Source organism: Sphaerodactylus townsendi, linkage group LG05 (assembly GCF_021028975.2).
Source record: "Sphaerodactylus townsendi isolate TG3544 linkage group LG05, MPM_Stown_v2.3, whole genome shotgun sequence".
In the NCBI taxonomy this organism is placed as follows: domain Eukaryota; kingdom Metazoa; phylum Chordata; class Lepidosauria; order Squamata; family Sphaerodactylidae; genus Sphaerodactylus; species Sphaerodactylus townsendi.
In genome coordinates this window covers 77,714,042-77,737,646 of record NC_059429.1, presented here as the reverse complement: position 1 = coordinate 77,737,646, position 23,605 = coordinate 77,714,042, and the positions used below count along the sequence as shown (strand labels likewise).

The 23,605-nt window shown below is 44.8% G+C and overlaps 1 protein-coding gene across 5 annotated transcripts in view; it reads left to right on the top strand.

Annotated features, from left to right (window-relative positions):
- Positions 1–23,605, top strand: part of AMPD2 (adenosine monophosphate deaminase 2) — a 56,193-nt gene that overhangs the window by 17,806 nt on the left and 14,782 nt on the right. For 3 of the 5 annotated variants that reach the window (XM_048496130.1, XM_048496127.1, XM_048496131.1), the window contains exons 2-11: positions 1,683–1,813; positions 8,666–8,796; positions 9,934–10,002; positions 11,318–11,429; positions 15,896–16,082; positions 16,838–16,979; positions 20,483–20,572; positions 21,304–21,433; positions 22,232–22,438; positions 22,934–23,065. In XM_048496130.1, the coding sequence (XP_048352087.1) occupies positions 1,683–1,813; positions 8,666–8,796; positions 9,934–10,002; positions 11,318–11,429; positions 15,896–16,082; positions 16,838–16,979; positions 20,483–20,572; positions 21,304–21,433; positions 22,232–22,438; positions 22,934–23,065 (1,331 nt within the window). The remainder of the gene's footprint in view (positions 1–1,682; positions 1,814–8,665; positions 8,797–9,933; positions 10,003–11,317; positions 11,430–15,895; positions 16,083–16,837; positions 16,980–20,482; positions 20,573–21,303; positions 21,434–22,231; positions 22,439–22,933; positions 23,066–23,605) is intronic. The other 2 variants (XM_048496128.1, XM_048496129.1) reach the window with 2 other exon arrangements.

The following is a 23,605-nucleotide window of genomic DNA, read 5'->3' as shown; positions in this document are numbered from 1 at the left end:
ATCAAATTGATTTAAATCATGGGCTTCTACAGAAGGACTAATTCTTGCTGGTATCAAGGATGTAGGTAAGGGTTCCCCCCGGATTCACCCCCCCCCCCTTACATGTCTGAAGCTCCACCCCGTGTTTGTGTGTTTTTTGTATTTTGTAGTGTTTTTCAGTTTTTGGCCTGCAGGGGGCACAGTTTTTAGGCTAGCGGTGGTGGCGAACCTTTGGCACTCCAGATGTTATGGACTACAATTGGTGGCGAACCTTTGGCACGCCAGATGTTATGGACTACAATTCCCATCAGCCCCTGGCAGCATGGCCAATTGCCCATGCTGGCAGGGGCTGATGGGAATTGTAGTCCATAACATCTGGAGTGCCAAAGGTTCGCCACCACGGGGCTAGCAGCACCAAAACTTCAGGGATTTTTTGGGAGACTCTCCTGCTGATACCACCCAGGTTTGGTGAGGTTTGGTTCAGGGCCCCAGAGTTATGGACTCCCAAAGGGGGTTCCCCATCCCCCATTATTTCCAATGGGAGTTAATAGAAGATGGGGGGCTACACTTTTGAGGGTCCATAACTTTGAACCCCCTGAACCAAACTTCACCAAACCTCGTTGGTATCATCAAGAAAGTCTCCTAAAGATACCCTGAAAGTTTGGGCTTCTAGATTAACAATTGAACTCCTTAACAGCAGGCACCCTCCAAATTCATAAATATGTATCTCCTGTTCCTTTTGGGCCACCAGGCTTTGCATTTCTTTGTTGCAGTGGTTGCATTTTGCATGCATGCCTGCCTTATCCATAGGTAGAGAAACTTCAACATATTCCCAAACTGCTTCTCTTTTACAGCTTGCTGACATTATAGATTTTCTCCTCCAGGTAGAGGACAGCATGATAAACCTCAGGCTACACATCAAAAATCCCAAGGCTTGTGGAGTAGTCTGCTCAAATGGGTTCACTTTCATTTTTACTGCTTGCCTCTCCATCCTCACCTATCTCCTTATGTAGATCTATTTCACTCCAAACAAACTTTTATTCATTGAACTTCTTGAAACTTAGCACTTAAGGGGTTGATTCTGTATACATGGATTTGCAAAGAAACAATGAGATTAAGGTCATCTCGATATGTGTTGATTTGATAACATTTTTGATGTGAAGAAGAAGCATCTTATCTCAGCAGACACAAATGCACAGTTTTGAGAAATGCAAAACTGAATATCTGTAATAATATTGAGAAATTTCCCAAAATAATATTTCAGAAACCTCTGGACGTGCATGACATTGTGAATGGATTAATGGAATTCATTTACAAAAAAAATTTAAACATTGCATGAATATATAGCTTCAAGCTACATAATTAAAAACTAATCCTCATTTCATGATCTTTGCACTGTAATATATCTTAAACGGAAAACTCTCTTTAGATATATCACATTGTCTGTTTGCATCAGATGTGTGTTTTGCCACTGTTGAATGAAATTGTGGCTTTGTGCTAATTGGTAAAGAAATTTGCAGATGACCCTAGGCCTAGGCATGCAAAGATGTGCTTAGAGAGAATCTTATTTGTGATCCTGGAGGATGCCATTATGGGCTTATCCTCTTATCTACTGTCTATTCTTCTTTTGCACTATTCTTGCAAAGCTTGCATTTGGTGATTTTCTCTTACCTCATGAACTGATGTCTTCTGTGTTTCCACAGAGATCCAGGGAGGACCACGGTCCCGTCAGCTGCAACCTGCACGTTCCCTTCCAGGACCTCCCCACTGCCTGAAACATTTTCCTGTTGACCTGCGTACCTCCATGGATGGAAAGTACAAGGAGATTGCTGAGGTAGCCTTTCTTCATCCATACTGTTGCTTTCATTTCATAATAATCTTCGAATAAGGCCTGCAAAGGCTCAGACTTCCTCTTTTCTTTCAGTTGTTTTCCTTGGTGCTTTGCAATAACAATCTTGCCACAGTGAAACCCTGTGTTTCAGGAAACTGAGAAATACCTGTGATCCTTTGACATTATTCAGAAGAAAAGCTGATAACTATCACCTTCAGAGACGTTGTTTGGAGTAATCTCTCACTTAGGCGTGCATTCAGTTTGGGGTTCTAAAGATGACAGGACTGACAGCTTGTTAATTTCACCCTCCAATCAGAGAGTTTAAGTTGTTGAATTGGCCCTGCTACCACAGTGATTCAATTCAAAATGGCGTCTCTCTCGAGTTTATTTTTATTCTCCTCAAAAAACACCTCCTTAATCTTGATAAAGTGAATTACTCCCTGACTTCACTGAAGATATTCAGAGGAGGAGGACGGAGGTTTCTCATCTTTGGAATTTATGACGGGAGGCCCTTGTGAGATCTTGGGGTTTTTAATACCCCACATGCTGCCTGGGGCTCTAGGACTGGGATACCTGGGTGGCCTCTCCTATATCCTGGCTTACCTCTGTCTGCAGGTGTTGCAGATGCTGAGAAGGATGAGGGAAGTGGGTGGGTTTTTAGCAGTGAGAATAACAGGGAAAGTGAAGCAAGTGGAAATGCGGCAGCATCGGTTCGGTGCCACTGGGTGGGTGGCAGCCGACCAGGAGAGAATGTGTGCCATGCCAGAGACCATGTGTGCCCTGCATTAGCTGGTGTTGCGTTGGCCAGCCCCACGGCCTGTGTGAGTGGCAGGCCCCCGTGTTCTGGGACAGCTCAGGAGATCCCCCAGGTGGGTGGCAGCAGCTCAAGGAAGAGCCATGCCTGTGATCATTCTGCATGTGCAGCCGCCACTGTAAGCTCCGCCCCTGGATGGCATCTTCCTTCTCTGGCAGTTCTTGGCTGGTGTGTGATTTCACACAAGACTGTACGCGAGGGTCCTTCGTTGGGCTTGTGCAAGACTTTCCTGGGAATTGAATTTTCCGGCCTGTTTGTGATTGCCAGGTCACCTGAGTCTTGGTTCGGAGGCCCTGGTTGATTCTGGAAAGACCCTGGCCAATTCCAGGAAAGGCCTGTTGTGGGAACTGACTTTATCACACACTGTGAGTTCTCTGTGGAGCGATCTCCTGGGTCCGTGAATCCCTTAGGACTTGGATTGTTTTCTCCATTGTTGTCCATGGCGATTCTGGGTCTTTGGGCAGGTAGCAGCCACTAAGCAGAGACTTGGTTGAGTTACAGTTGGCATTTAGATCCTTATAGTGATTGGAATAGCGTTTGTCTCCAACCCAGTGCTCTGGGCAGATGGCACCTGGACAATGGCTTGGCGGACATTGGTAAAGCTCTATCCCCATATGGTTATCTGATGTGGTACTCCCTGTGGGGTGTTTTGATAACAACTGGAACACTATCTCAGGACTGGAGCCACTGTTCACCATTGCAGCTGCGGGAGTATTTCTTTAAGAACTAGGGGCTTGACTCTGACGGACCCGCTGTATTTTTGTAGTTATGTAGTTAGGTTTAGTTAGTCTAGCATTAGGTTTATTTTCTGGCTAGCAAGATTGTTTAATAGTTCTAGATTAGTAGGTGGAAGGGGTGTCCATAGTTAGCCTAGGTTGATGTTTGTTGTCCTTCACCCTGAGGGGTGGTGAACTACAGTTTTTGACTGAACTAAATTAGGTTGTGTTTCCAAGGGTAATGGGGTGAGGGGGACCGGGTGTTGTGGAGACCGGCCTAGGGCTGAGGATCCCAGTGGTGTTGGGGTGTGGGCGATATAGTGTTAGGAGGAGGCCACATGAGAGAAGGAGGATGAGATATCTTCATATTCGCCCTCCTTCTGATCAGAGTATGAGGGTTGAGGACGACAGAATAACTCTGCTTCGTCACTGGTGTTGACTAACACCAGGTCCATCAATAATAAAATAGTTGTGCTTTGGGATCATCTCACCACACAGCAGATGGACCTGATGTGCATCATGGAAACCTGAGTAAGGGAGGGTGAGGCAGTGTCATTATCTGAGCTCACCCTGCCAGGGCTCATGTGTATGTGCCAGTCACAAACCTAGGCCAGGGAGCTGGTGTAGCATTGCTCATCCGTGATAACATTTACTTCCGGGTGACCCCTGTCCCCTCGATCACCGATTTTGAGTGTGTTGGTTTGGTGTGGGTCGTCCGAGAGAGGTTGGCTATCTGTCTGGTGTACTGGTCACCCAGCGCAATCTCCTGCAGGCTGTCTTGGACTGGGCCTTGAGGTTCCCCAGACTCATAGTGTTGGGGCACTTCAACATCCATGCCGATGTAGCCTCATGTTCAGTAGCTGTGGACCTAGTGTCATCCATGGCAACGCTGGGCCTCTTTCTTATTAATTCTGGACCCACACATCAGGCTGGCCAGACTCTGGATTTGGTCTTTGGGATGGGAATGAATATGGCTGTATTGATAGAGTGCCATGGTCAGACTATTTCACCCTAAAGATCCAGATGGACATGTCTGCGCACCTCTGTCCAGGCGACGAGCCAATTTGGGCCTGCCCAAGGAGACTAATGGATCCCATTGGATTCTAGAATGCCCTGTGGGATCCTAAACCCACTGGCGACCTCAATGAGCTGGTAGCTGATTGCAACGCCAGGCTATCTGATGCTATTGAGGAAATTGCCCCCCAGCATCCTCCTCGCCCATGCACAAGGCGAGCCCCTTGGTATACTGAGGAGCTTCGCCAAATGAAATGGGAGCTGAGACAGCTAGTGTGGGTGTGGAGGAAGACTTGCGACAAAGCCGTGAGGATGGCTTATAGGACGTTTATGAAAGCCTATGAGCTGGCTACGAAGAGGACAAAGAGGGATTACCTCATATCCTTGATTGCCTCCGCAAGCTCCCGCCCAGTCCAATAGTTTCAGGCAATTCAGTCCTTAACGGCCTTACTGAGGGCTCTAAAAATAAAGATTTGGATATCAGCTGTAAGACTTTTGCAAGTTATTTTGTGGAGAAAGTCTTGTTGCTCTGCCTCAACCTTCCCTCCACCGTTTCTACTGGTAGTGAACTGGAGACTTCATTACTGTCTTTGGATCCCATGTTAGACCATTTCTCCCTACTCTCTCAGCCCAATGTTGATAGAATTCTGGCTGCTGTAGGACCTACAACCTGTCCGCTGGACCCTTGTCCCTCCTGGCTTATAAAAGCAGACCTAGAGGAGCTTGGACCCCATCTGTTGGATGTTGTCAACCTCTCCTTTGAGCAAAGAGAGTTCCCAGATGGGCTAAAGGAGGTGGTGGTCCGCCCGCTCTTGAAGAGACCATCTTTGGATCCTGGTGATCCGGCCAATTACTGCCCAGTCTCAAATCTCTCTTTTCTGGGTAAGGTAATTGAGAGAGCGGTGTTGGAGCAGCTACAGACATTCCTGGATGACCCATTGGTGCCAGAGCCCTTCCAATCTAGCTTCCGTGCCAGGCATGGGACAGAGATGGTGCTGGTCACAATCACAGATGATCTCAGTTTACAGCTTGACAGGCGGGTCAGCGCTGTTGGTCTTGTTAGATCTGACAGCAGTGTTTGACGTGATTGATCATGATTTTTTGGCCCACCGCATTGCTGGTGCTTGGATTTGGGCTATAGCTCTTCGCTGGATAGCCTCGTTTCTTTGGGGCAGGGGGCAGCATGTAAGCTGCAGGAAGGGGATCTCCCAACAGCACCCACTGTACTGTGGTGTGCCTCAAGGAATGCTCCTGTCTCCGCTGTTATTCAACATCTACATGCACCTCCTCACTCAGCTGGTACAGAGATGGAGGGCTGGCCCACCGCTGCTCCTGCAGTTCCATGGCATTGTTTTGAAGCCATATCTGGTTGGTTGAAGCTAGGTTGAGACTCAGTTCTTCAAAGACAGAGATCCTGTGGGTAGGCCATGAGGAAGGGGAGGAGAGCTAGAGTGCCTTTGTTGGGTGGGGCAGAACTTACACCTGTTCCCTCCGTCCAGAGCACTGGAGTCTTTCTGGAGTCCTCCCTTTCTATGGACACCCAAGTGACTCATATGGTGAAGGTTGCGTTTTGTCACCTTCTCCAGTCTCGGCAGCTGGCTCCCTATCTTTCCCAAGTGGACCTGGCTACTGTGATCCATGCAACCGTCACCTCCAGGCTGCACTACTGTAACTCCCTCCATTGCATCTGATCTGGAAACTGAAATTGGTGCAGCATGCATCACGGCTTTTGACTGGTACTCCCAGCAGGGAGCATATCACCCTGGTGCCGTGCAAGCTGCATTGGCTCCTGATTGAGTTCTGGGTTTATTCAAGGTGTTGGTGTTGACCTTTAAGGCCCAACCTGGGACCTGCATACCTTGGGGACCGCATCTTCCTGTATTGCCTCAACTGTACTTCACGTTCTCATGATTTTAACTTTCTGGTGGTCCCTGGCCCTTCTTCTTCTCAGCTAGCCTCAACCAGAGCTAGGCCCTGGCTCCAGCCTGGTGGAATGTTCTGTCTTCATCCACCAGGGCCCTGCGGGATTGGGGACAGTTCCACAGGGCTATAAGGCAGAACTGCTCTGCCTGGACTTTGGTTGAGGCTGGCCAAGATTACACGATGATCTGTCAGCTGGCCCCCTAGATTGCCAGATGCCTGGTCCCTCTCGAGAGGGAGGAGGGGGAGATTGGGGTTTTTATTCTAATCGCCATCTTGAAGAAGTTTAAATGCTTAATTTTGTTAGTATAGTGGCCACTTCCACAATGAGGCCCTGGACTGTTTTCCTCAACAGTATATTAGTCCAAACCTGGCCTGGAAACCTGGCTGAGTCTGAGTTCACAGTTCTACTCAGGACTGTTTGAATCATTTCTGAAGTGTGGAATCACCAGAATGTGTGATTAATAAACTTTGCCGTTAATGATGTCATTGTTAGAAACCTGAGAAGACAAGGAAAGCCCCTCAATGTTGAGACCCAGTCTCCAGTTAATATTTTCAGACAATCAGGACCAATTACTATCTCAGGTAATAGATTAATAGTTTTTCAGGGAGAGTGGTTATAGTGAGGGCTTTGGCTTATTTTCATCAGCTTTGGAGAGCTTGGATGTGTTTTCCATTGGGTAGGACCCAGAAGGGTCCAAGATTTCTACACAGCAATTTGTGGGTTGTTACCTAGCGGTCATGATGTGCTACACCATTAATTCCAATACTGCTGTAATTTTAACAGACGTAAAATAAATTGTCTGTAATTGCTGGTGCAAATATTTGGCTTTCAGCCTTTTGTTACTTTAGAGCAGTGAATGCAATTCACCACAGGCCCATTTTCAAGAATTGTGTCTCAAGTGAATTAATTGAATATGCATTTCCTTGGACCAACGGGTAGGTTAAGTAATTGAATTGATTGTCTTATTCATTGGGGGAAGATCCTTTCAGAGCAAGCCTGACGCAGCAAGCCGCTTTACATCCACGATGCCTGAATAGCTTTGAAGCCAGGATAATATCTGAACAATGCCTGGAGCAGGCTCCTTGCTCCTGGGGTGAATCTGGGTTTGTAACATTCCTTGGGCAACACTGGACCAACCATTTTCCCCTTCCTTTAGTGTGACATTGGTTGTCACTTTTTTTAGATGCTTATTTTGTGGTTTAAATGAACGTCTTTCTTCTGAATTAACAAGCATTTTTAAAGCAGTTGAGAAACTTTTACAGGAATAGGTGGGATTGATGATGGCATGAGCACTAGCCAGTCAGCATGTCAGTTTTTCTTCACTTAAACCTAATCATACTGAAAATCTGTTGTACTGTATTTTTTTTTCAGAGCTTGAACTTTGATATTGACATGTATGTGCATTTTCAAGGCCTCAAAGGTCCTTTTCAGCAAACTACCAAAATGAAAATAAGTGGTTTTCACCTAGTTATCAGTAGAATCATTTGCTGTTAAAACCTGATGTAATTGTTACATTTCTGTCCTCAGAGTATCAGTATCAGCTCCCACATTAGGGTGACTTTAACAAATTTCATGCCGCAGACCTCTGCATCCATTCAGTCATACTTGTAGGCCACAGAACACCATGGGTTCCTGTGCCTCTCCCCCCCCCCCCATTCATTGCACACTTATATTTCAGTTCCGTTTATTAAAGGAAAATGTCCCAAAAAAACCATTGGACTCTCAAAATGTCAAACTTGTATACATATTTCAAGATGTTAAAATAAGAAAGGATGAGTCGAATGGAGCCAAGTTTAGGTTGTATAAAGAAGCAAGATGGGGGTTATTGGGAAGCATTAGGATCTGCTTCCTTTTGCTTCCTTCTGCTATACCAAACTGTCACATTGGGCATAACACTAAACTTCCCAGCATCTTTCTGATGAATCCCTGTGAATCCCAGGCTGGTGGGAGGTCTGACTTCCGTAGGAAGCACTTGAGAACTGTTAATGGCTTCAGAGCTGTAGTTTCTTGATGTCGGTACATTAATGTGTCAGAAACATGTTGGAAAGACAAGTAAGGGGGCGGGTCCTAAGTCTATAAATCATTAATGTATTGTCTGATGGGCAGTGAGAAACCGAAAGCAGTGGCACTCCTTCAACAGCAGTGAGATTCATCCAACAGCTGTCCTGAACCACTGCAGTTGTGAGCTTGGTGATAGTTGCCACCATGACCAAGATTCTTTCCCACTAGGCCATTTAGAGCTCACATTGATCTTGAGTTAATAGATTACTTCAGGACTAGTTTGAACAGGCACCTCGTTCTTCTCATTGTGCTGCTTATCAGGGGCATGCTGTGTGGGAGTTTTACCTCACTGTTGTTACACCCCCCCCCCACTTTTGTATCCACAGGAGCTGTTCTGCCGCTCGTTGGCTGACAGTGAGATGCGCAGTGCCCCCTATGAATTCCCCGAAGATAGCCCCATTGAGCAACTGGAGGAGAGACGCCAGCGACTGGAGCGGCAAATTAGTCAGGATGTGAAGTAAGTTTCTGCCTTTATCTGGCTTTCTCTTGATCTTTCTGTCTCCTTTGGCACTCCCATGAATAGGAGGAAGCATTTCTAGGAAGTCTGAGGATAAAGATGACTGGATGGAATGGTGGCAAGAAACCCAATGGGCATCCACTTTAGCCATTGCCCAGAACTGTAGCTCAGGAACAGGGTTGAAGAAAGAGGTCTTGGGACTTGCAGGGTTTCTCCTTACGCTGCAGTGTTTTGCAGTGAAAGTAGCAACTCGTGTAAAATACAGCTGGCAAGTTAAACTAGGAGCTGCACATGTGCTACTGGCTGGGATGTGTGTGTGCCATCAGCATGGCTGTGTGTATGTATGTGTGGCTGGCAGTTTTACGCTGTACTTGTTCTATACGCAGTCTGTCTTGGGTTCCCCAGGCTTCTTACAGGTGGCTTTGCTTTGCAACAAGTAGAGCAGGCAAAGAAAACTTATGGGTTTCATCCTATTTCATCTGACCCTGATTTATCACTAGAGTTGGGAGCTGCCTGGAAAAAATAACGTTCTTTCCCTTTAAAAGAAGTTTAATGAGATACTGTTTACCAGGTGGTGCCATTTACCTCCATGCCAGGAAAAATGTCAGCTGGTCATTTCTACACATTACTTTCAAGATGAAAATTGGGGTGGTTTGGTTTTTGGGAATGTTCTGCAAGTTATCCTTGCTTTCCCTTGCACACTGATTCTTCCTTCATTTCTTGGTTCATGGTATTCCTAGTTTGCCATGGCATCCAGATCAGGAAGGCTATGGTTACTGCTAAACATAGTGTCAGGAATCCATGCCAAATCAGTAACTAGACTTGCTTGATTTGGATGTTATGGCAGGCCGAGAAATGGAAGAGGGAATCAGTATGTGCATGACAGAAGTGGCCCTGGTGGCCAAGCCATTGTTGGTCTGTGATGGGAAAGCCAGGCCACTTCCATTCATTTCCTTTGGATCCCCTTGCTGGAGAATTTTGCTGTATAGTGTCTGCCATTTCTGGTGTTGGTTTCTGCATTAATGCTAGTATTTTCTTTTTCTCCTCCTCTTCTTCCACTACTTCCTCAACTGTCTCTCGCCATTTCCCTGTTTGTCCTTATCTCGGCGTTGGCCTCCACTACCCATTTGTCCTCAGACTAGAACCCGACATTTTACTCAGAGCCAAACAGGACTTCCTGAAAATTGACAGTGCTGCTGACTTACAGTGAGTGCCCAGCATTAACTCTCTCTGCCCTTGACTCAGGGGTGGGCATGGGAGCACCATGCAGGCTGAATCCTCAATCCTGTCCCCATCTTGGCAGGCATGAAGTGAGTGACACTCTTGCTATATTCTGTCCACCCACATATGGCACATCCCCACTGGCAGTTGTGTAACTTCTGAGCTAGACACAGTGTGTAACAGACTTCCCTCTGTGATACACCTCTGAAGATGCCAGCCACAGATGCAGGCATAACATTAGGAACAAGATCTACCAGACCACGGCCACACGGCCCGGAAAACCCACCACAACCAATCTGAGCTGATGTTCAAATAATGAGTTCAGAAAAACCTAACCTACAGAAAGCAATAGTATTGGAATCATCCCAAAACTACAAGGAAACAGGCTTGGAATTGGACATCCGGGTGGAAGTAAATTTCCAGGGTGAGTCTGCACTCAGGAGGAAAGATTGAAACATTAGAATGGAGAAGTCCTCTGAAAGGGAAAGGTCAGAGTAAACTGCTCGGTTTTTGGTTGGGAGGGCTGCATCAACTTGGCAAACCTTTTGATAAGATGTTATAGTTGGGATTGGGAACTTCACTGCTTACATTCTTAGAACTATGGTAGCTAGGCCAGGCATTTGATTCTTGTGCCGCCACCATCCCTTCCCCCAGGCCTGCAGTGTTCCAACACTGGTGAGTGGTGAATTCCTTACTTTACACTGCTGGTCACCTTCCCTTGGTCTTTTACTGTGAGCTCCATTTTTCTCCTGTCTTTTTTTTTTTTGTCTTTTCATGGTAGGCACAGTGGATGGAGCCAGCCTCTTGTCTGTATGTTTATATTTCTTCCCTCATTGTGCATTGGCTGACTTAGCCATTTGGATCTTAACCACTGAACCAGGCAGGATCCTTACCAAGGATCACTAGTTAGAGATTGCTTGAAGACCAGCTGCTTCTAATTCTGTCCATCTTTTCCAGTGTAGAAATGGGGGGAAATGTCCCCTCCTTCTAAGAGTGTTCCTGACCCCCCATCAGGGAAATCTCTCTGCTAGGTGCTCTCCTTGTGATGATGCTCATGGACCAGCAAGTACCAGTTATATTTTGATACCTTCCCCCTCCCTATCCATAGCACAGGGTTGCTGCCATCAGGGGGCCTGGAAGTCCCTGTGTTGCACGTTTTTGTGTGCAGTGTGTCCTGCGTTGATGTCTTCACGTGCTTGTTTGAAGAGGGGACTCCAGTAGCAGGGCAAGATGCAGGCAGAGGCCAGTCCATCATTTACTGTTATTTCTTCACCTCTTCCCTTTTTTGCTTCCTTCACAGATTATTTAAGGAACAGGGTGAGGACCTGGTGGACCATCTGCCTAAAGATCGAGATGTGCTTCTAGAGAGGGAGTTTCAGAGGGTCACCATCTCTGGTGAAGAGACATGTGGGGTAAGGTTATCTGAGGAGGCTGGACAGAATGGAAACTGGAATGTATTCAGGAATTGTTCCTGCTGTCAAATACAGCATTCAGAGCATACTCCTTTCTGATGTTGTTAGATGGTGTCCATGTGGAGAAAATTGCTGCATTCTTGTTTCTTTTCCCATACTCCAGCCTTTCTACTGGTTTACAAGATTTGGTGGCTTAGGGCCCAATATATTTGTTTCCTATCCCACCATCCACAAATGAAGCAAGCCATGGACCCCATAGCACTTTCATTTCTTTGACCTTTTATTTATATGATTTTTTGCGGAAGAACCCAAGAAACTCTTGCAAGTTCTGCTATTGTGTTTGTTCCTCACATCCTGTTCTAGGAATAGAACCCACCATAATACATCTCTTGACACATCTCTTGTGTTAGTGTGTTGTTTAGCTGATATCTGTTTTTATTGTAGTTCAAAACTATTTATGAGAGCCACACTGGAAGCAAACATGCTGAACTTCTGTTCTGCCTGAGGCATGTTTCTGTGAAACACAGGTGTTTGATTTATCAGTCTGACTTTTGGCTATGTTCCAGAAAGTTTACAACTCAAATGAAATCAGTTCACGCATGCACGTGCTAGAATGCTCATGTCTGCTTTCCCCCTCTGTGCGTTGAATGATGGTGTGGAGGGGATGTGTGTACAGGGCTATGGTGTTGCACCACTGTCCTCTCAAAATCAGCACTGCCCATTCTTACCAGAAATGGCTCTCCAGGGTCTCAGACAAGGTCTTTCGCATCACCTCATGCCTGGTTCTTTTAACTGGAGATGACAAAGATTGAACCTGTGACCTTCTGCATGTGAAGTAAATGCTCTAACACTGAGCCATGGCCCCACCCCTCACTTGGTTATGTAAAAGGATCAAACCTATTGAAAATGGAATGTGCCATTACAGCTCCTCCCCAATACTTTGCCGTGCATACTTTCCTCATTTTAGTCACTGCTCTTTCACATGCTGTGACCAACCTTAACGGACTTCCCATCCGGGTGATAATTGTGACTTACTGTAACAGAGAAGGTGGCAAATACCTGACAAGTTATTGGTGGCTTTTACAAATGATGAAGGCAACGTTGGTTGCCTTACAACATCAGTGGGAAAAAAGTGCACATTACTAAGTACAGCCTACATGAACACTTCAATATGTGCTAGTGCAGACAGGTATTTTAACCCTAATTGTAGGCACAACTTTTTGAGAATGTTATTGCCAATTTGCCTTTCCCCAGTCAAGTCTGAATGAGGACAGAGAGAGCATGTGTGTACAGAAATCTCTCTTTATATGTGAATGGCACAGGCATTCTAGGTGCTCAGTAATATACTGTGGTGAACGAAGCTAGTTTGGAATCAGCATTAATTTGTCAAGACCATAGTTTGTAACAGTATTGGGTACAAAATTATGAAAAAAGTTAAACAGCAAAGGTAATTTTGTTGTGCCACATGATGCCTTAAAGGCAAAAGAAAAAACTGTTAGTCACGTCTTTCTCAAATTTCATTTTCTTCTGATTAGATCAATAGTAATTTTAACAAAGAAAATATTTCAAATACTTTAGTCTTCAATCATTGTTCATGGAACAATGCAGCTGACAGCATGTGTCCTTCACCACGTATATAGCATCTGAGAATAGAGTTTTCCTGTAGTGTCAGTCCAAAACCTTAGAAGATACTGATGCTTTCATAACTGGATTTGAAAAGACCCAGTAAATAACTTTCAAGTAATATCATTTGATTGTCTTCCTTCAGTTTCCTCATACCTGACTGAGCAAAAACATCCTGAAAGCAGACCCTTGCGCACATAGGGCTGCCAGAACTTTCATGTGTGTGAATTCAGTCTTTACCAACTCGGAAACCCTTCCATAGAATTTTTGGGGATTTGCTCTCAAACCCTCTAGGCTGTATTGGAATACAGTAATTAAGAAGACATACATACTTTCATCTCAAGTGTAAACAACCCAGGTCCAGGTGTAAATTATATGAAGAGGCATTCACAATTAATTTTAGGATTATATGCCTGATTCAACAACAGTGATAGACCTGGGGCTCACTGACTGATGCAGTGTAGTTCATGAATCCCCAGGACAAATAATGAAAAGATCTGTTCTAGGCTTTTTAAACAACTGTTTATTTCATAGGAATTTCCTGGGCACTATTCTTAGTCTATGTTTTGTTTTTAGGACAGAACAAAACTTGGCAGCTTGCTGAGGAAGGGGGAAAGTAGCAGAGAATATTCTTCACTACTCAGAAGTAGCTTTCATTAAAAAGAGATGGGTGACTCCTGCCGTAAAGCATCTGAAAAAGCAGTTTAGCATTGAGTAATTTAAGAACAGGCAGAACTTTTTTGTACTCATTCTGTGTCTCATTTTACTTTTTAATAAATAATGATAGCTTTAAATGGTTTAATCCATGGGATGCAGAAAAATAAAACCCTAGGTATCAGTAGAATCAAATTTGCTCTGGCTGTTTTGAGGTTTCTGGGCCATTTGGCTGTAGTCTGGTGGTCTTAGCTCCTAATATGTTTTGCTAAAAACCCCAGACCACAGCCATACAGTCTGGAAAACCCACAACAGTCACTTGATTCCGGCTGTGAAAGCCTTCAACACACTTGCTGTTTTTTGGTCCTACTGTTTACAAATAACCTACAAAATGAATCTTACACAAGTTAACAACTTTTTTCTTGTCTTAGAATTTATGCAACTGGCTGTTTTTACAATATTTGGGCAATACAGCCTCCTAAATAAGCCTGTATTTCCATAATCATAGGGCTTCCAACTAAAGGGCTGTCCCTTGTGTACCCACCAAAACAGCATTTTTATTTGGTGGGACAATTAGGAGGGCATCTCCATACACTCTTAATTCCTGGGCAGGAACGTATGGGAGAAAATTTTCCTTCAGATACCCTACATCTAGTGGTGGGATTCAGTAGGTTCACACCACTTCGGTTGTTAAAATGGTGCTTGTAAACAACCCGTTGTTAAATTATTTGAATCCCACCACCAGAATCGGTTGTTATATTATTTGAATTCCACCACTGCCCACATTCAAGCCATTAGGGGCTTGAAAGGACAGAACTGAGAACTTGAATTAAGCCCAGGAGCGGATCAGTAGCCAGTAGTATTGGGGATATATGCTCCTGATAGCTGGCCCCAACCAGCACTCTAGCTGCAGCAATCCATGTTATAGTTATAGTTGTTATGGTTTAGATTTAAAAGGGTCATGTTGGAAAACTTTGAAATAGAAGGCAGTAATCAGCGTGTATTGAAAATGTAGGGTGACTTTAATTAAACTCTAATTTTAGTCAGTGGTGGAGCTCCAAGGGGGTGAGGGGAGCGTCATGCACTGGGCGCATGCCTAGGGGGCAGAAAATCACCCCCGGCCCCTCCCCCTTTCCCCTGCGGCGCCCACACACACACACACACACACACACCACCTTACCTACATTCCTTTTCCTTTTTTAGTACTTTTTGAGGCTGAAAAAAGTGGCCTATTTACAGTTCAGGCTAAAAACTGCCTGAGGAACTACAGTTCCCAGGAGACCTTGGGGCTCACAAGGTCTCCTGGGAAGTATAGTTCGTCAGGCAGTTTTTCCCCTGAACTGTGAAGAGGCCGCTTTTTTCAGCCTCAAAAAGTACTAGAAATAGAAAAGGAACGTAGGTAAGTGTGGGAAGTGGGGCAGGTGTGTGTGCCGCGGGGGGCCATGGGGGGCAGAAAAAACACACTGTGCACTGGGTGCAGTTTGGCCCAGCTACACCTCTGATTTTAGTTGCTGTAGTATCCAGGTCCCATGCTCCTGTTAGCTGGCCCCAAATGGCAGTCTGACTACAGCATTCTGCACTAGCTGCAGTTTCCACACACTGTTCAAGGATAGCAGGAATTCAAGGCTGGCAGAGCAGGAATTCCCCAAGAATCCCTTTTGAGACACAAACCCTCAATTGGACTGATACACAGTGCCCCTTAGTCCCAGTGCTGAGAGGCAGCTCAGTAGGATACTGTGGTCAATAGCACTGAAGGCCACTAAGAGATGCAGTAGAACTCGCGGGGTTGCATTCCCCCATCTAGTTCTTGAGTTCTTGATAGAGGTCATCAACAAAGGCAAGCAAAGCAGTCTCTGTTCCGAACCTCGGTTTGAAGCCAGATTGAAATTAGTTCAGAAAATCAGTGTCTTCCAAGAACCTCTGGAGGTGAAAGTCAACAACCCTTTCTAGCACTTTGCCCAAGAGTGGAACATTGGAGACAGACTGGAAGTTCTGCAGCATCAGTTCACCACTGTTTTGAGTCTGCTTAAACACTGAATATTATATTTGGTGGGTTTTTTTAGTCATTTGTGCATTACTATGTTTTTGACTTTTAGTCAGTGGTTTATTTCTGTTCCATGACCTAGGAGGCCTACCCTTAGAGTTGCTGTGATAGAAAAAGCTGGGCTTTTTTCCCCTCCCCTCTTCAGGTACCTTTTACAGATTTACTGGATGCAGCTAAGAGTGTGGTGAAGGCGTTGTTCATTCGGGAAAAGTACATGGGGTTTTCACTGCAAAGCTTCTGCAAGACAACTGACCGCTTCCTACAAAACCTTTCAGAAAAACCTTTGGCCCCAAGGATGTATGAGGAGATGCCTGAGACCCCCGTGGCTGCAGGTGAGGATTAATTGTGGGATTTTGTGTGAGAGACCAACTTGAGGTGATAAACGGCAGAACCTCCCAGTGACTAAGAAGCAAAGAGGTAAAGGAATAAGGAAGTTAAAATTGACTCCTGGTTACTTGTGGGGCAGCCAACTCACTAGGATTTGCTTGCAAGTCTAGCAGGAAGATGAAATGCAGAGGAAGGTGGTGTTCAGTCCACAAGCTTTCCCCCTCATTGGTGAATGCCATGGGAGCAAAAGCCCTGCATTTCCTCTAGCTGGGAGTGGAAAAGCCTAGGAAGCTGCAGAGGTTTAAGGGGATGTGTGTATTTGGGCTTGGACCCATCTCCAGGAGGCTGTGAAGTGAATCCATGGAGAGATAGCTGCAGACATGGGCAACTTTAACAGGCGATACAGGCCGAATCATGGAGGATAGATGTCTCAATGGCTACTATCCATGGTGAATAAAGGGAACCTCCCCATTTAGAGGCAGTAAACCTCTGAATGTCCATACCAGGAGTCAAATTCAGGGGAAGGCCTTGGCCTCTATGCCCCTCCAGAGGAACTGGGTGGCTACTGTGCGAGACAGGATGCTGAACTAGATAGAACATGGGGCAGATCTAGCAGGGCACCTTTTATGTTCTCACCAACTATGATTAGCAAAATAAATGGATGAGGGAATGTGGCAGCAACATCCGAGGGAGGTAGTTCTGGAGAATGTAATAGTTGAACCAAGGTGTGACTTCTTGTATTCTTCTTCCCGTGTTGCAGATGCTCCAGTGCATCCACCATTTGCAGACCAGCATCCGTATGAGAAGTGTGATCCCGAATCTATGCCTGGAGACCTTGGCTTTGGCCTGAAGATGGTTAATGGAGTAGTTCATGTGTACACTAAGCAGGACATCACTGACAAGTAAGGAGAATCGGCAGCATTGATGAGAGTCTTGGGGAGTGCAAATACCTCTAGTAGCATTTTTAGGAGAAGATAGTCCTCGGAGACAATTGGAGGAGGACAGATGTCACCCAGGAGAGTGTATGTTCCTCTAACCTAATTGGGCAAGTTCCTGACTTTCTTAGCTAAATCTTATTTTTAGAAATGTTATTAAATATATATACATACAGAAGAAAAAAGCAACTGCACAAGAAAACCAATAAAAGAACTGTACAGTAACTTCATATCCAATAAAAAAAGAAGATACCATCAAGTTATAGTAAAGAGAACATGCACACACGTAACAAAAATGGGGGAAGGGGGGTGCTTCCCTCTAAAAATGGCTGAAACTTTGCATATTGATTTCTTATACGTGTGTGATTGTGTGTGTGTATTATCCTCTGATAAAACTACTCAATACCTTATTCAGAATTTTCATGTAAGTTCCTCCAAATATTAAAATTTCCCCTTTTTCTTCTCAATTTTTTCTTTTTTAACAAGCTTCTGGCTTTCATTACCATTAGAGAAACCTCAATCCTCTCAATCTCTCCCATGCACCTCTTTTTTTTTATCATGCCTGCCTCTCTTTTTCCTTGCCCGTTCTTTCTCCTCCTCAACACTCATGTGGAAGTTAGGGGCTCAAGGGGAGCCCAGCAGGGACAGCTTTTCCTCCCAAGGAGGTTGCAGACCCAGGGCTGCTGTCCTCTCTGCTGCTAGGTGACGAGGAGGTCTCCAAAAGCTTCAGGCGTGGCGAGAGAGAGGGATAGAAAGTGAATGAGATGCTAGGGACAAAATGAAAATGACAAACTGTGTCGCTGAAAAAAGATGCGAAAAGGGTATCAATATATAAAACAGCCCCAGTAGCTGAGTTGATAACGATTGACTAGACTCTGAGGGTAATGCAGCAGCAGTGGCGTAGGAGGTTAAGAGCTCGTGTATCTAATCTGGAGGAACCGGGTTTGATTCCCAGCTCTGCCACCGGAGCTGTGGAGGCTTATCTGGGGAATTCAGATTAGCCTGTACACTCCCATACACGCCAGCTGGGTGACCTTGGGCTAGTCACAGCTTCTCGGAGCTCTCTCAGCCCCACCCACCTCACAGGGTGTTTGTTGTGAGGGGGGAAGGGCAAGGAGATTGTAAGCCCCTTTGAGTCTCCTACAGGAGAGAAAGGGGGGATATAAATCCAAACTCTTCTTCTTCTAATGTACTATCTCTTTTTCAGCATAAAGATGACAGGATTCATGAATTCAGGGGATTTGCTTGGGTTTTAGTGCTTGCTTAATTTTGTCCCCAAGGCACTAGGACCAAAGTGGAGCATTCTAGAACAAAGACAGTCCAGGAAATGGCAGATGAATTCACAAATTTCCTGTCTTTTTATGTTGAAAAAGGTATACTGCTGCCCTGAAGTTGTGGAGGGAAACCATCCTGCCCAGTTGAGATCCTGGAGGCGATCAGAAGGGCTGTAAGAGCAGAATTACAGCATGTTCAGATGCCCTCTCCTCCCTCATCCAGGGGATCATACTGCTCCCCCCAAGATACCCTCCACATGTTCCCACTGCTTGGTACAGGCTTGGGGAGGAATAGGATGCCCCCTCCAGGAAGATCTGTAGACAGTAGCCTACTAAAGGAGCTAAGAAGGCCAAATTCTTAGGTGTCCCCCCTAGCTATTCCTCAGGAAATGTTACCTGTTTTTCCATGCCAGAAAATGAAAAGAAGGAAGGAGAGTTCTCATCTGAAAATGAGCCTACAATGGAAGAACAGCCAAATAGACTATTCAGTGGGGAAGATTATCAGTCCCTGCTGGCAAAAGGCACCTTGGCATTGGATCCCTCCAAGGACCCTGATCCAGGGGGAGAAACAAAAAGCAAAGATTTGGACCTCAGAGACCCAAGATTTTTTTTCCCAAGGCTGTCATCATCAGATAGATCAGTTCTTTTTCCGGAGTTCTTTGAAAGACTGGTGAGGCTATAATTGGCCAAACCCTCAACTAACAGGCAGTTCTCAGCTACTGCTAAGAAATTTAACTCTCTGGCCTCACATTCTATGGAAATGTTGCAAGTTTTATTAGTGGATGCCCCTGTTGCTGTTTTACCATTCACAAATGTACTATCAGTAGATGGCATGGGATCTATAAAAGAATCCCTAGATAGAAAAGATGACTCTGCCTCCGGAAAAGTTTCAGCACTAGCAGTAAGAGCAGCAGTAACCGCACCTCTCATGATGATGAAGTGATAAGATTAGTCCTGCCTCCCTAAATAGCTGGTGGGAATCACCCAAGCTCAAGATGCCATCCTTACCTAAGAGCAGAAAAACCCCTCACAGTAAGGATCCAAGATTTCATTTCCTCTAACTTGGAAATGCTTGATGCTATCTGCAAAAATAACCTGTTCCAGATGGAAGTGCAAACTTGTCTATCAGTTAGCATCTGCTTTAGGAAGGCTGGGCATGTAGTTTTGTAAGGAAACTCTTTGAGTAGGTGGACACTTGAACCAAGAAGCTGACCATCCTTCTGTCGTGCATGACGCAATGTGCCCGTGGTGACTGGCAATAAAGAGCTGTTATGATGATTAAATGGAGGAGAGGAGGCTAAGATATAGGCCTTTCAGATCCATACTGGCAAGAAATGCAGAGTATAAATGAAGTGAGTAAATAGTTTTGTTCTGTTCTCCCCCTCCAAGGAGCTCAGGAAGGTGCACATGGTTTTCCCTTCCCTGTTTTTTACAACACTGTGAGGTAGGTTATACTGTCGGAGTGACTGGCCCATGTTCATCCAGAAAGCTTCATGGCAGATAAGGGCATTGAGCCTAGATCTCCTACATCTTAGTCTGACCTCTAGACTATGATGGCTGTATTATCCCTCAAAAAGTCATCCTTTGTAGCTTCTAGCCATACTTTTGAAAAGGGATCAGTCTGAAGTAGGGCCTCCTCAGTGGCCATGGAATATTTTATATGGAAAAGGTACTCTTTCAGAAATACAAATTTGGCACTTTAGAAGGCGATGACCAGCATCTTGAATTAGGCTCGGAAGCCTGCAGATAGCCAGTGTAGATAAGCAAGAACAGATATGAAATGCTGTCAGTGGCCCACCTAGCCATAACTCAACTACAGTTTTTGAGTTTTCTCAGGAGCAGCCCTGTATAAAGTCTATTTACAATAATCCAGATAGAAGATATCAAAGCATGGGAGTAGCCATGTGTGAGTTTGAGAGTTTCTTCAGCTTATAGGATGTCCTCTTGAACACTCCTGTCACTTGAGAATGACACAGCAAAACAGAGATCAGGGGAACGTTAGACTGTGGGAGTGTGAACCCTTGTTTAGAACAAGTGCCTTCAACCAATATGACTTTGCTCTTGCTGGTTCATTTCGAATATAAAAATAGTGGTACTGAATGCCTCCATGAAAAATTTGATCTCAAATTGTTATATTCGTATTTGTCAGTGCTCGTTCTTTCAGACTCATTTTGTATATTACTTTATTTTTTAAAGAACCACAGAACTGGACTTACCTTATCCAGACTTGCAGGAGTTCGTTGCTGATATGAATGTCCTAATGGCCCTGATCATCAACGGTCCTATGTAAGAGATGCAATTTTCCCTTCTTCTTTCATCCAGCTATGCAAGAGCCAGGCTTATATGGTCCCTTCTTCCAGTGGCATTCCTGCCAGAACTGGTCAGACTCATATTCTAGTAGCATGAACGGTGTTTCTGATATCTGTCATGTAGAACTCATTTCCATAGTAACACAGGGAGGGATATGTCTGCTTCCCATGACAGTTGAAAGTATAAACATCTTGTTGAAATCGAGATATAATATACATTGCTGACTGAGGTGCCTGTAATTAAAAGGGATGGGTTATGCTTTGCTTTTGCATTTCTCTGTAGCATATGGCTGGCCATTTTGAATAACAGAATATTGAACTTGATGGACCATTAGTCAGACCTGGCTAAGCAATTGTATATAGTCTGATATTGTTGGGCTGCTCGTTTGTATCTTCTGCTTTAGGGAATCAGCACTTAGCTGCTTTCATTCACCTAAACCTTTGGCACTCCAGATGGCAGTCTAATTGGCCATGCTGGCAGGGGCTGATGGGAATTGTAGTCCATAACATCTGGAGTGCCAAAGATTCACCACCACTGACCTAAACTCCCTTAGGAAAAGCAAGTTTTTACTTGATTGCACAGAACCAAGCTATCTGCAGAGGGTGGACATGGAACTTAGGTTTTCTGATTTGCAATGCTGGCTGGTTTGCCTCCAGAGGGTCTGAACAAAGTGAAGCTTAACCTGTTCCCTTTTCACTCTGGACCAGAAAATCCTTCTGCTACCGACGGCTGCAATACCTGAGCTCAAAATTCCAGATGCATGTCCTGCTCAATGAGATGAAAGAGCTGGCAGCCCAAAAGAAAGTGCCACATCGTGACTTCTACAATATCCGTAAGGTATCAGCACTATGTGTGTTGAAGGAATGGGTCTGTAGTTACACGTACGCTAAATGAGATCAGAATCCAGAAAATTCCAACAGATGTTACATAGTGCTTAGTCACTGAGATTCTAACAATGAGATTCCACTGAAATACCAAGGCAAAGAGAAGCAGATCAGATGAAGTCACAAACTTATATTTCCTATGGCAGTGTATCTTTGAAAGCTTTTTATAGATTTTTGGCATCTTCATTACTGAACCAAGCTAATTGTTGAAGCTTTCCAGCCCGTTCAGGAGTCTGCCAGCCAATTATGGTATCAAGGCTATTGTAAATGTTGAATAATAATCTAGGTGAGGCTTTTTGAAGAGCCCTACGGCACAGAGTGGTAAGCTGTAGTTTTGCAGTCCAAACTCTGTTCACGACCTGATTTCAGTCTTGATGAAAGTCTTTTAGGTGGCTTAAGGTTGACTCAGCCTTCTGTCCTTCCAAGGTTGTTAAAATAAGTACCCAGACTGATAAAATAAGTACCCACTACAATTGGGGAAGGCTTTGGCAAACCACCCCATAAACATAGTCTCCCTAGTAAATATCATGATGTGCCGTCACCCCATGCAGAGGGGACTATCTTTATCTTTTAAGACTTTTAAACTGTTCAGTACTCCCATAACAGTTAATAATCTTTACAACAACCTTTTACAGTAAGTCAGTGTTATCTCAGTGCTGTAGATTGGAAGGGGGTTTGTCTCCAAGGCCCGCAGGAACATTTAAACAGGGAATTCCCTGGCTTCACCCTCTTAGCCCCTTTTGTGACTCAGTCTCTCGTGCAGGTAGACACACACATCCATGCGTCATCCTGCATGAACCAGAAGCATCTGTTGCGTTTCATCAAGCGGGCTATGAAGAAGCACTTGGAAGAAATCGTCCATGTGGAGAAGGGCAAGGAACAAACTCTAAAAGAGGTCTTTGAGACCATGAATCTCACAGCCTACGACCTCAGCGTGGACACTCTTGATGTCCATGCGGTATGTATATGTTTGGCAAGGCTATCGGAGGATGCTGGTTTTGGTTGGTTACAAAAATTGGTTTTTGCAGTGCTTTGAAATAAATATAGACTGAACAGCGACCTTTTTTTTTTGGCATAATGTCATTCTGATAGCTGTCACCTAATAGGTCTGGGTCATATGAGGAATGATAGTTCTTGGTTCTCTCTTTTCTGTTCAGCCATGATCATGTTACTATTTGTACCGGTGATCGAGTGTAAAAAAATCAGTTTCCATTTTCCCTTGTTAGTACAAAGAATGGAATATCTGGTGGTGACTTTTTCACAGAAAAAGTTTGCACTAGAAGGGCTGAGCAAAGCCATATGTTAGAACAAAGGAGATGGGCCAAGATCAGCTTTGGTTATAGGGACTATAAAGGGGCTACAAACGGTGAGGGGAAAAAAGTTGGAATCACAGCCTTTTTGCAATTAGCTATTTAACTATGATAAACTTGTTTGCTCCCTTCTCCTTTAATAGGACCGTAACACCTTCCATCGATTTGACAAGTTCAACGCCAAATACAACCCCATTGGAGAGTCTGTCCTCCGTGAGATATTCATCAAGACAGACAATCGAGTCTCAGGGAAATACTTTGCTCATATCATCAAGGTGAGGGCAGCTTGGAATCTCTGTGTACAGTCACAGTTTTGAATAAGCTTTGCAAACTCGAGTATCTTCCTCTGGTTTTCACCCCATCATTTGTTATGGTGGTGGTGGGGATAGGAAAATTACCCCTTCTCTGACATTGGTGGTATGTAATGCCAGGTCCATCCATAATAAGATTGCAAAGCTACAGGGTTGTTTTGCAAACTGTAGAGTGGACCTGGTAGTATGTGTGACCGAGACTTGAGGGAGTGAAACAGTTGCCCTGAAAGAACTTGTTCCCTCAAGCTTCTTGGTCCTTCATCAGTCAAAAACAGTATATGTGTGTGAGGGGGTGTAACTCACTTGGGAGTTTTTCTCCTTTAGGACAATCCCTGTCCCAATGATAGCTAGCATTGATTGTGTTGTGGAACGCTGAAGAGATTTTGGCTATCCTGCTGGTGTAATGGCTGCCTAATGTGCCAGCAGATACACTGTCGATTCTGCTAGAGATAGTATTGAGCTGGGCCTTGAGGTTCCTTAGACTGATAGTCTTGGGAGATTTTA